We start from the raw sequence: 13,194 nt of genomic DNA, 5'->3' as shown, positions 1-13,194 counted from the left end.
TTGTGGAGATTGGTTGCCTACATGTACAGTTCTCCACCCCACCCCAACACACAAGATAAACACACAAATACACAATCTTTCTTCCCCTTTCCCCCCACAACACTGATACACAATCCTCATCTCCCCAAGAATACACAATCCTCATCTCCCCCTCCCCCCACAGCCATACACAAAACAACTCAGTTGAGTTTCCACAACACTGATAATATCAATTCGTATCATGTCCTCTCGTCTCTCCCCCTCCCTCCAAACACACGTCCAGAGTCTCTCTCTCTCTCTCTCTCTCTCTCTCTCTCTCTCTCTCATGCAACCTAAACTTGAGAGAACCTGTTCAGTTAAACATAAACAGGCCATATATAAGAAACTTGGTACTAACTGCAACTCTAAATCAATTACAAATGAGCATGGAGAAAATAAGTTCCATTATTTACGTGTTTTGTCTGTGTTTTGATTTTTGATCCCAATAAACCATGAGGCCATGCCCATGAGCATTCATCCTTTCTTGTTTTTATCTTTATTAGTTGCTCTCTCTCTCTCTCTCTCTCTCTCTCTCTCTCTCTCTCTCTCTCCGTCCCCACTCCTCCAAAAAAAAACCCACCCCCCCACAATTTTAGTGAAAACACTAGATCAAAGAAATTATGCCAATAAAATTTCTCACAAGACTTTACGATCAACAGTTGGGAGAAGCTGCTCACTTCACAAACAGAGGTGCAAATCAGCACATTTCCGGTAGCATAAAAGGGCATACCTGCAATCCTCACAGAGCATAAGCATTCCTTTAAAGAGCAACGCCATTAATGAGAGATTTGACATTTTGCTTCACTATTGATTATAGTGCCAACTAAATCCACATTGTGGAAATACTGTCAAAAGCAGCAAGATCCTTACACAGCCCTCACTGCTGGCACAACAGAAACCTTGAGACTCACAGATGCTCCCCTTTCTGCTGAAAAGAACGGCCTACACGGCATATCATAACTAACTTGTACTTACGATAAGAATTTTGCTGTCCCAGGTGACAAAGACAACTCTAAAACCTCCAGAAAACCGTGCAGCCAGTAGCAAAGGCATGCTGGAATAAGATCAGAAAGATTGATTGCTAAACCCAACCTTGGTGCACTAAACACCAACTGCTAAACCCAAATCTTGGTACAAAAAATTGATATAACCAACTGCATAGCTGCTAAACTGTCTCGCAGGCTGTTTGATCTTCCAACTCCATGGTCAGTCTATTTTGACAGATGAGAATAGATAGTGAACAAAGCAGAAAGATGTCAAGAACCCCACAGTGCCGGTAGCCAGCATGATCGCCAATGTCATCAATACTGAGTATCCCAGGTAAAGGGCAGTTGAAACAGGCCCACCAAGGCTTCGGAGATCGAACACCAAATAATTGACAGCATACAGAAAAACATAAAGGGCTACAGAACCTGATGCAAAGAAGGATTTCCACCACCAACGCCAATCCTCCACACACAGATGCATGTATGTGAGAACTACAGAGACCTCAGCACAGACAATGACAAGTAGAACCAGCACCACAAATAGGAAGCCAAAAACATAGTAAACCCTGCCAAGCCAGATGCTAGACATGATAAAGAAGAGCTCAATGAAGAGTGTTCCAAATGGTAATGTGCCTGCCCCAAGCACCAGCAGCCATGAAGGGTACTTCTGTGCAGGGATCTCTCTTGGAATTTGATTTGTGCGCACCGGGTACTGGATAGGCTCTGCCCTGGTCCCCAAAAAGCCTCCTAGCAGTGTCAAAGGGACGGAAATACAAAACCAAAGTGCAAGCAGGGTAAAGAAGAGAGAGATGGGAATGGCACCAGTGCTTTTACTGGCCCAGAGAAGAAAGTTCAGCACCATCAGGATACCAAAGGCAATGCCTGGAAAGAAGCATGCTACACGCCATGCTATTGATCTCCAGCTAGTAGACTCTCCCTTCATTGTCCTCCACAGCCGTACTGCTACATATCCGGCCGCTATTCCAAGAAACAGGTAAAGAATAATCATCCCAGTAAGCAGCATGCCACGGGAGGCAGGGGACATGAAACCAAATGCAGCAAATAAGATTGTCACAACAGCCATGCCAGTAATCTGTACCCCATCTCCAACCATAACACTAAGTAGCTCTAAATGTGGCGGGGCTCTGAAAACATCCCCCACAACCAGCTTCCATCCAGAAAGTTCTTCGGTCATTTGAGCCTGAGCCTCTTTGTCTAATTCCTCATACTTGGTCAAGTCACGCCGCACGGTGCGAAGAAAGATAACAAAAACTATACCCGCAAGAAAGGTGATGACCATGAGTGAATTCAAGATTGAGAACCAGTGGACTCGAGCGCCTTCCATCTTGAGATATGCATCCCAGCGTGAAGGCCAGCGAATGTCACTCTTCACAAAATTTACCTCATAAGAAAAGATGATTTGTTCACCTTCAACAACAATTTGCTGTGCACTCTCATAGCAATTCACATTTGGGGATATCTTGTCATACATCTTGAGTTTGGAAATAGCCTCTTTGTCACTGTGCCGCAAACTGCAAGGAGTAACTTCAAAGCCCACCACCTGAAAACCTGATGAGTTTTTGCCACTGTTATCTGGGATGACATCTAGACCGTCCCCACTGCCCATCACGGTAGTGACCCCTGAACCCTCATACTCATGGATGAAGACAGTAAAATTCAGATGGTTGATAATGTAGTGCTGCTTAGTTCGATCATCAAAATAACCCACTGGAAAGCCAGTCCATCGAAGAACATAGTCTGCTACCTTCGTATACCTGATAGCAGGCAAGTTGTCCAGCATAACATTCACTTGGTAAAGGTCATTGATCCGCTGTTTCAAGATCTTAACGTGATCTTTACTAAGCTTTGGGGTAGCACAAAGGAAAACGCTGGACTCATTCACATTCATGTGAAATTTATAGGGAGAGTTCTCGATCCTGTCCCCCATAAGAAGCTCCCCCAGGTTCTCTGCAAAGTGCAGCTCACCTTCCTGTGGTTTGCAGTAAGGAAGACTGTAGTAGCTAAACGGTAGCTCTGTTTCAATGGATGTAAGGGAGTTCACCTTCACCGTCATATTTTCCTGCTGCGAAAACTTCCGCATGTAGCTACCAGGGAGATAGAACGCATCGGAGCTTGGTACGCAGATCAATATAATTGCCATAAAGCAAACACCACAGAAACAGGCCTCCAGAGATGTAGATCTGGAGGCACCCATTTCGGATCTGGACCGTGCAAGACCCACCTCTTCTTCCCTGCAGATCGAACTGAACACATCAGGTATTAGACTTTTCTCCGCATTCGGCCGACATCCTGTTTTACAACCTCACTTAAAAGAAAGAAAGCTATCGAAATCAAACAAGGTAACAAGAATCATCGCGCTACACGATAGGATCACGCCAAACGGCCTTCCACAGCCTCATACTATACCGAGGCGTCGCACGGGATGAAAAGCCTTTTTCTTTTCTAAGGGCTATGTAACGAATCGGAACAACGGAAACCGTGTTTGTTTCACCTCTGTTGGCTTGAACCGTTCGGCTGCAAGACAAGGCGAGACTGTTCTGGATCGGACGACTTGAGACTCTCTCTCTCTCTCTCTCTCTCTCTCTCTCTCTCTCTCTCTCTCTCTCTATTCCTCCCCCCCTCCCTCTCCCTCTCCCGTCACGCAAATAGATCGAGACAACGGAGGTTCCCCGGGCCCGAAGCACGCGTCGGAAGTGCGCATTTCGACACCCAAAGAGTCAAAGCAAAGGAGAACGAAAGACAGAGAGGGCATACCTGGGCAGAAAGGCTGGATCGAGATGGAGGGCAAAGCCAGAAGCTGTGCGTATGCTCGACGATGCTGATGAGAAGCAGAGCTATGGCGAAGACTCTGCTACTATACTCAGAGCAACGAAGCAAAGCAGCTCAAGAGCAACGAAGGCGTGCAAACCCACAAAGTTACAAACAAGGACACCACAACTGTATTTTACCCTCTTCTCTACCTTGGTGTAAATGTTCCCTCCCCTTTAAGTCTATTCACACCCACTTCCACACACACCTAGCCTTACATATCACACGCTTCACATGCTCCCCCCAAAGAGATTATTCGTGACTCACAACTTGAAGATCCACACTCGGCTCACAACTTACACACCCAGACACGTGCTACGGTTGGACTTTTCGGTTGAACAATCCCTGAAAAATGTCTTAGCCCTTCCAGTCGCTCGCCATTCACCGTGGACTTTCCTCCCAAGAAAGTCCTCCCCATGCCCATTCCCATATACATCTTATGCTAACTTCCCATCATGGTGCTACTTGCATCAACTTTCTAGGGGATGAGCTCCGTATTATCTCCTTCCCTTGCCTTTTACTTTTCTTCTCTCCCTCCTCTATCTCGTTTCATCCATCTTCTCTTTGAAAGATTTTAGTTAATTTTTACTTTATGTTGCCCTAATAGGGTATAGAGGCCTTGTCAACTTTAGCAATGCCTCACTAGAGAAGTGTGTTAGTAGCAATTTGCAAGCCCTCAAGCCATGTTAACTAAACCTCAAAATATCATATTTCAATATCCAATGATCTAATTTTGTTGATTTCATCACCACTATTTGGTGGAAACTCCTCCACCAAAAAGGTTAGTTTGATGGATGGTGACATATATACTAATGCTTCTTTCTAATCCATGCACACTCAAGTGAACGATGAGTTGATGTCCATGAAAGTTCTCAATTGTTGCCCAACCATGATGCAACATTGTCAACATGACATAAAATAGACAACAAGTGCAATGTTATGATGCTTGATATGTTGCCACAGGTTATGTTTTGATGAGGAAAAAAGAGAGCTCATTTTGGGGCCTTTTAGGGTTTGGGAAAAATGTCTCTCAACCAATGAGGAGAAGGCCAACGTAACGTAGAAATTCCACAAAAACATGTAAAAATATGAAAAAAAATAGTACTTTATGTTGCTACAAGCATGTGGCATTAATGAGAAGATTTGTTTTTTATTCTTTTACGGTTTGCCTGTCCCTATCAAGAGATGTGGACCCAAAATCGAAACAGAGATCCATTTTGAAACCTTCTCGCATGGTGACCCAAAACAACCATCCACCTTCTCTTGTTCTCAAGTGTCATTCTCTCTTCAACAAGCATTCCTCTACATTCGCCACCATGAGCCATTCCATTCTCTCTTCAACAAGCATTCCTCGTTGCATTACTATTGTTGTGAATCTACTCTTAAACTTTCAAGACAATAAGCTCCTTTCACCTTTTATTCGCTTGTTCTCAGTTTTGTTCAGTTTTGTTAATGTCTTACTATTTTGCTGTGTGTTTCTTTGACTTCGTAGGTATTAGAGTGAGGATTTCAGATGGCAACCAAAAACTTTGGTCGTGCCACTAGGAAATGGTCTACCGCTCTACTTGGCGAAGATGTGGATGTACAAAGTATCTCTTTGCCACGAAGACTTGCCTCACTAATCTCATATGTAGAAGTTTCCAATACTGTGATCGTGGACGTTAGCTGGAAAAGGATAGCAGTGGCGAAAGGAGACTGAGTGCTAATGCAACCCAACAAGCAGAGAAAGCAACAATCAACTAACAGTTTTTTGGCTTCTTGGAAGGGTAGAGTGAAAGATTTTAGAGTTAAAAAGGAAAGCACAAGATGAGTCAGAGAGGTTCGGATACAACATGTCTATATGCATCGAGAACTTGTATTACAAGATTATCTTGCTTATCTTCCACACCATAGACCGAATTGTAAGTGTATTTGTATGATGAAATAGTTGAAACGAAATAACTTTTGCTTTCTATGACAAATAGTATCTTTGTTTTGGTTCAAATATATATCCCTCATCATATGAAGAGTGGCAACCAATGGAGTGCATATTGGGATTCTTTGATGCTTTACATGGTGCTATTGGGGAGCTACAGTACAAAGGTAGAAAATCAACAACACTGGCTGAATTGGGTATATTTTTTTATGATCACTTTTATCAATTGATAGACAATGCTCACTCACACGGTTTATTAAAAAAGCAAGATCTCCCGGTGTGGAATACAGTTGATTGGTGAGTCCCTGATGGCATCATCACAAAATCATACAAAGCTAAACTACTTTCGAAAGTACAGCATTCCTTGAAACCAAATATTGCTACCAAGATAGTTAAAATCAACATTTTCACGCCACTTATAGTTTTTGTAGAACTTTTTCAGGATTATCCAGTTAAAGTTTGTAAGACAATGTTGACTTTCAGAGCAAAAGGATATGATGAAATTCCAATTCCAAAATTTTTGGATAATGGTTGGGATAGAATGGTGGCCAACGATGTGTATTGTGAGGTTTCTCATAACTCTATCACCATTAAGTACATGATTGCCTCACAAAACTTTATTTTCTCTTTTTACTATAAACGCAGCAGGATGATAGGCACAGAACTTGTGGCAATGGACCAAGATGAGAGGTCTTCAAGTCCAATAATTGAAATAAATGTTATTGAGAATGACATCCTTCTAACATCCATCTCACTAGGACAATGCTGCACTCTCTCTCAGTTACAGAATGACATTATTATGGAGACTAAGAACAATATCCGTAAAGAATTTTCATTCATTTTGAACAACAGGAAAGTAAGTTGGTTTCCACCCTGTGTTCCTTCTAAATCTATTCTCTTTACATTTGCATAATACATTTACATATTGCTAAAAATTTATTTTTGCAGATACTGCACAAAAGCGAAAGCAAAATTCAATGCAAGGACATTGTAAATAGAACAATTCATGTAATTTAAAGCTATTGACTCCAGGTATTACTTGCAATCCAAAAAAAAAAAGTTGACATTTGATGTATTAATACAAAATGATTACAAGTATCATGTGTTTTTCTATTGTTGCTCAAATTTAAATCTTTCTCTTGACTCTTTTGCAGTGGAGAGTCCTTCTGAGAAAAGTTATCTTTAGCTTCTTCCACATGCTGCTCAGGTGGTTGCTGCTGTACATCCTCCGTGGGCTTGAGATCGGCCTATTGCAATGGTACTGCCTCCTTGTGCATCGACTACTCGTGCTCCTTTGGTGTCCGTGCCTCCTCGTGCATCGGCTCGGGCTTTTTTGGTAGCTCTGCCTAGAAAGGATCAACTGCGGCTTCTCCTTCCACATCCTTTGAGAATTGTTCGAGCATCTCATCAACACCAACACCTCTAGAATATCTTCTAGATTGCTAGTGACAGGGACATTTTGAGCCTCTTGTTCAACCCGGAGATCTTCAAGGCCTTTTATAGTCACTTATCTGTATCTCTCTCTTATTTTGGCACTCTTCATAGTCCAATATACATCTTAGCATTCTATTTTGATAAAACAGACACCACAACAGGAGGATCCTTTCTCTTGTGGATCGAGGATTCTAATAAGTGCAAAATATATGATGGACACATACTTTTCAGAGATACAGCCTGAATTTGTAAGCACTTTTATTGCATATTGTTTAAGAAGTTCTAAATTCAATGCATTGGTACAAAAAAGATTGAAAATTTTATTATTTTTTATTGCAGATGAAAGAGGATAGTTTTGCTCTAAGTATGTAAATAGCTTCAGAGCAAAGACAATTTTGAAGCTGTTAGAGGTCTCTTCCCCTTGTCCAACACCAGACCAAACATTCCATACAGGAGAGGGCTCAAAGTGAATGCATAGAGAAAGACTAGTTTACAAAAAGTACTAACCTTATAGTATGTAGATAACATGATCTTGATGGGTGACAGCTTGATGGGTTGAGCTAGAGCTGTAATGGGTCTGGGTGATGGAGCTTGAGCTATATGGGCCTGAGTGATAGAATTGGTGAGGTTGTGGGTGACAATTTGATGGGTGTCAACTTGATGGTTTGGATCTAGAGCTGTAGTGGGTCTGGGTGATGGAGCTTGAGCTGTAGTGGGTCAGTGTGATAGAGCTGGTGAGGTTTTGGGTGACAGTTTAATGGGTGTCAGCTAGAGCTGTAGTGGACATGGATGATGGAGCTAGAGTTGTTGTGGGTCAATGTGATAGAGCTGGTGAGGTTGGATAGTACAAGCCTGTAGGGAGGAAGATGAAACTCAAGATGGAGATGACAAGGGGGATGATTAAGTCTGGCAGCTTGGTCTAAAAATAGGTGCAAGCAATCACTAGATACTTAACTCACTAGTACCTTGAAGACCATTTTTGGCATGTGTGGTTGACAAGTGTGACTTGCATAGATATCTATGCCATCTCCTCTTATCGTCACTTTTCTCCATCCATTCAACAGTTTTGATCTTCATCTTCTCCTACACCGTAGCCTCATCTTCTTCTTAGAGGTTATCCTAGCATGTTTTGATGTCACCTACCAAGGTTAGGGAGGAGACAATGCAAATACCATTCCCACAACAAAACATAATGTAGTCCCTAGAAGACCTTGATTTGTGAAAATAATAATGTGAGTGGAGGGGAAACTGTGGGGGTTAAAGGTCACTGTGCCTTTACCCCGGTTATGTACAATACTCAAACACATATATAAATGAATGAAAAAGAAGATTAGGGTGGTTTTGCACCCACCAAAACTTGTGTGGCTCTCTGTTTCTCTCTCTCCCTCTTCCGTTCTTGCTTCCATTGAGAGCACTCTCAACTGGTATCAGAGCTCGGGTGATCTAGCTGAGCGTGTGTGCATGCCTAGAAGCTCAGCAGCTCTGTGGGAGGAAGGAGAAGCTCTGTGGGAAGCTTTGTGGGTGACTTTACTTGCATCCGAGTGTGCAGAGACCTTGGAGGAACCTTTGGAAAAGTCACTTTGGTTTTGCGAAGTGGTTTTGAGAGCCTGTTAAGTGTTTTCAAAGAAAAAGTCGTTTTTTGAGCTTTTCCCTGTTCCGTTCGATGACAGAGACTCCGTATTGACTTGTAGAGGCAACTATTGCTTGCTTTTGGTGTCCACTTCACTTCAGGAGCTTGGAAACACCTTCATTCTTGAATCTAGGATCATTTCATTGGATTTCTGACTCACTGTGTCAGTTTTTGCGTTTTTCTGCCCGGGTGTTGGAACTCAAGTTTGGAGCAACCATTTGCAGATCTGTCAGTTCCAGTGGACTCAGGAAGTCCTAAAACTTCTATGTTGCTCATCATTCGCACTCTGGTGGAGTTTACAAACAGCTCTATTTCCAAAAACGTTTTTCAATCCGTGTGTTGGACCTAGTAATTGAGACCACGGTTTCCAAAACCGTCTGTCCCATTGCGTTCCGGACGCCCAAAAACCCCTACCTGTCAGTTCTTACGCGATTCGGTGGAGGATTTTCAGAGTTATAGATCTCTGTGTATTCGATTTCGTCTCTCTATTATGCATTTTTCATTCTAAGGTTTTGAAACCATAGATTTATTCCACATGGCAGTGGATAAGTGTTGACTCCCATTTCTCACTCATCGGTTGGGATTTTGGAGTTCCGACAGAAGAGAGATATTTGCAGATTTTCTTGCTGAGTCCAATTATGCAATGGCGCCCATGTTTTGAGGCATCTCAGGTTGTTCTATTTTCAGTAGCGGTCTTTTCCGTGGGACCATGATTTCTTGAGCATACCTTATGCAGATCACTCTGGTTGTAGTTTGAGCAGTGTGCGCTCATTCATGGTGTGCATTGGGTTGCAGTGGATGATTTATAGGCCATTTGGATGCATTGCGGTCCTTATTGGATGCGCTGTTAGGCCCAAATTGCCTTGTGGGATGCTATTTTTATGGACGCTTTGCACATGGATGCTATTTTATGCTGAGGGACAGCATTGACACATTGCAGGTGATACACTGATAGTGTTATGCTCTCTTGGATGAGATATTATTGATGCATATGCCCATGGACGGTGTTTATGCTTGAGCCATTTGGCACCTATTGGCATTTTGGATTGCCATTGCAGTTGGCATTTTCTTTTGGGCTAAATTTGCTCATATGGATGCATAGTACATGCACATGAGTCAGCTGCATCTTTTGATGCTTTGAGCTTTGAGTTTTGGTGATATTTCAGTCTATTGTGGCATACACATTTGGGTGCACCTAGTATTTGGTGTGATTCTCTCTTACAGGCACTTGCATTTGGGATTTTGCTTTATTTGCATTATGGCATCCTCTTCCATGTCTGAAAAGGAGTTTTTCAACATTAAAAAGTTTGATGGGACAAGCTTTTCTTTGTGGAAAGAATAGATAAGGGATGTGCTTATTCAAAAGAAGCAGATTAAACCCTTGGCAGGGATTGAAGCTAAGCCTACAAATATGTCCGAGGATGATTGGAATGAGTTGGATGCATTAGCAAAGTCTACTATTAGACTTCATCTTGCAGAGTCGGTTTATTTCACAGTAGTAAATGAGCAGACTACGGAAGATTTGTGGAAGAAACTGTGTGCCACTTATGAGAAGGACATTGCCTCTAATAAAGTTTACCTCATGAAGAGGTTGTTTGAGCTGCAGATTAAGGAAGGGGTCTCCATTGCTTCTCACTTGAATGAATTCAATATTATTTTCAGCCAGCTTCAGGCTCAGAAGATGAATTTTGATGCAGAGACTAAGGCAATATTTCTCTTATGTTCATTGCCATCCTCATGGGATACCTTCCGTACAGCTGTCAGTAACCTGTGGAGTACTGAAATTTGATGATGTTGTGGGTAGCTTGTTGGCCGAGGAGATTAGACGGAAGTCTATGGACAGCAACAAGCAGGATGCAGCCTTAAATGTGCAAAGGGGAAAATCACAGTTCAGGGGGAAGTCCCAAGAAAGAGGGAAGTCTCATAGCAAATCCAGGGCACGAAACATTGAGTGTTACCACTGTGGCAAGAAGGGCCATATGAAAAAGGATTGCTACAAGCTGAAAAGAGAGCAAAAGGATAAGAAAAAGAATGCAAATTGGGGTGCAAATTAAAAGGAAGAGAGTCCACGGGAGGACAAAGGAAAAGTGAAGATCGAGGAGATCAATGCAGTCACACATGATAGTGACAATGACGTTCTCTTCATGTCTACTTTATCTGCAGAGTTGCTTACCACTTCAGATGATGCATATTCCCAGGATTGGATTTTGGATTCTGGTGCTTCATTCCATGTTACTCCCCATAGGGAATGTTTCTCCACTTATGACAGTGGAAAGACAGGTTGTGTGCATCTTGGAAATGACTATGCATGTGACATAGTGGGAGTAGGTGACATAAAGTTTTCTTTTGCAAATGGGTCTGCATTTATTTTGAAACATGTGAGACATGTGCCTAAGTTGACCAAGAGTCTTATTTCAGTGGGTCAACTAGATGATGCTGGTTTTCACACCACTTTTGGCTTTCAGAGTTGGAAAATCCAGAAGGGCTCTATGCTTTTGGCCAAGGGTGCCAAGTGTGGGACTTTGTATCCCTTACATGTATCAGGGGTATTTGATCATGTTGTTGCAATAACCAAGTAGCCAAGCACTTCTTTGTGGCATTGGAGGTTGGGGCACATGGGCCAGAATGGAATGAAACTCTTATGCCGTTTGGGTTATGTACTGCATTTGAGTTTCTCTGATTTTGAAATTTGTGAGCATTGTCTCTATGGGAAGCAGACTAAATCAGCCCATAAAGGAAGGGGAAAGAAAGAGTTTGAAAAGCTTGATTTGGTGCATTCAGACGTATGTGGTCCCATGCCTACACGGTCATTAGGCGGGGCTGAATACTATGTGACATTCATTGATGATGCAACTAGGAAAGTGTGGGCTTATGCTATAGCTCGGAAGAGTGATGTGTTCCAGGTATTTCAAAAATGGCTGGCCTCGGTTGAGAATCAGTCAGGTAGAACGCTTAACTGCCTACGGAATGACAATGGTGAAGAGTATCTCTCTCATGACTTTCAGCATTTCTGTGATACACGTGGGATTAAGAGGGAGCTCACATCCCCTCATACTCCAGAGCAAAATCCAGTTGCGGAAAAGATGAACCGTACCATTCAAGAAAGGTTGCAATGCATGCTTTCCAATGCAAGTCTTTCTGGTGGTTTTTGGGCCGAGGCGATGAAGAGTGCAGTGCATGTGATCAATAGATCACCTAGTAAGAGTTTGGATGGTGGTATTCCTGAAGAGGCATGGAGTGGCAAGAAGCCCTCTTACTCTCATTTGCGTATATTTGGGTGTGAGGTATATGCACATGTGCCAAAAGAGCTTCGAAAGAAGCTAGATCCTAAGTCTAGGAAATGCATCTTTCTGGGTTATGGTGAAAGTGGAGAGATGGGCTATCGTCTCTGGGATCCAGAAGCAAAGAAGATCATACGCAGCCATGATGTAGTCTTCAATGAGAAGAAGATGCATAAGGCACCCATGAGGGATGTGGAAATGCAGAGAATCACTTTCCAGGATGTGAATCCACCTACATATGTTGATGGACAACAAGCTGTCCATGCACCAAATGTGCAAGAAATGGTACCACCAAGTACTCCCACAGGTATACAATTAAGGGTAGATGATGGATCATCTATTGATGGAAATGATGAGCCAAATGTGGCTGATATGCAGGTGGAACAGTAAGCTGAAATGCCCTTGAGAAGATTATCTAGAGTGTCTAGGCTGCCTGATAGGTTTGTTCCAGGGGTAGACTATGTGATGCTTACTGATTGCGGGGAGCCTTCTTGCTACAGAGAGGCTATGATGCGCGAGGATCAACACAAGTGGGAGTATGCTATGCAATCAGAGATGAGTTCACTTATGAAGAATAAGACTTGGGACTTGGTTTCTTTGCCACATGGAAAGAAAGCATTGCCATGTAAATGGGTCTACAAGATGAAGGTCACTGGTGATGATGTGCCTAGGTACAAGGCCCGTTTGGTCGCTAAAGGGTTCAAGCAAGAGAAGGTTGTGGACTTTGATGAGATATTCTCTCCGGTTGTGAAGATGACCACACTTAGATGCATGCTTGGACTAGTGGCATCAGAGGATATGGAGCTTATGCAGATGGATGTCAAGACAGCTTTCTTGCATGGGGATTTGCATGAGGAAATTTACATGGTGCAGCCGGAAGGCTTTGAAGAAAAGGGCAAAGAGCATTTAGTTTGCAAGCTGAAGAAGAGTCTCTATGGTCTTAAGCAAGCGCCTAGAGAATAGTATCAGAAGTTTGATGCTTTCATTCAGTCCCAGGGTTTTAGAAGGAGTGAAATTGATCACTGCCTCTACACTAAACGGGCTAAGGATAATAGCCTGATAATCTTGGCACTATATGTGGATGATATGCTATTGGCTAGC

General features: G+C 42.7%; 1 protein-coding gene across 3 annotated transcripts; it reads right to left on the bottom strand.

The window, feature by feature from the left end:
- Positions 1–798: 798 nt before the first annotated feature.
- LOC147896808 (transmembrane 9 superfamily member 12-like) lies at positions 799–3,982 on the bottom strand. Of its 3 annotated transcripts, none has more exons than XM_087381254.1 (2): positions 3,780–3,982; positions 799–3,268 (listed from the first exon to the last, which is right to left on the bottom strand). In XM_087381254.1, exon 2 carries the CDS (start codon positions 3,217–3,219, stop codon positions 1,225–1,227), a length of 1,995 nt encoding a protein of 664 aa, XP_087237380.1. In that variant the 5' UTR covers positions 3,220–3,268; positions 3,780–3,982; the 3' UTR covers positions 799–1,224. The 3 variants fall into 3 exon arrangements, with proteins under 3 accessions (XP_087237380.1, XP_087237382.1, XP_087237381.1); XM_087381256.1 differs by having other exon boundaries at positions 799–3,256; XM_087381255.1 differs by lacking the exon at positions 3,780–3,982 and adding an exon at positions 3,432–3,586.
- Between the last annotated feature and the right edge of the window lie 9,212 nt (positions 3,983–13,194).

The sequence above is a fragment of the Dipteris shenzhenensis genome, chromosome 11 (assembly GCF_047967505.1).
Source record: "Dipteris shenzhenensis isolate YYH24624 ecotype China chromosome 11, Dip_SZ_1.0, whole genome shotgun sequence".
NCBI classification, from domain to species: Eukaryota; Viridiplantae; Streptophyta; class Polypodiopsida; order Gleicheniales; family Dipteridaceae; genus Dipteris; species Dipteris shenzhenensis.
Note: the sequence above shows the minus strand (reverse complement) of the source record. Positions and strands in the feature narration are given on the sequence as shown.

Excerpts from the sequence above, each read along its gene's own strand:
- LOC147896808 (XM_087381254.1), bottom strand. The coding sequence starts at position 3,219 with ATGGGTGCCTCCAGATCTACATCTCTGGAGGCCTGTTTCTGTGGTGTT.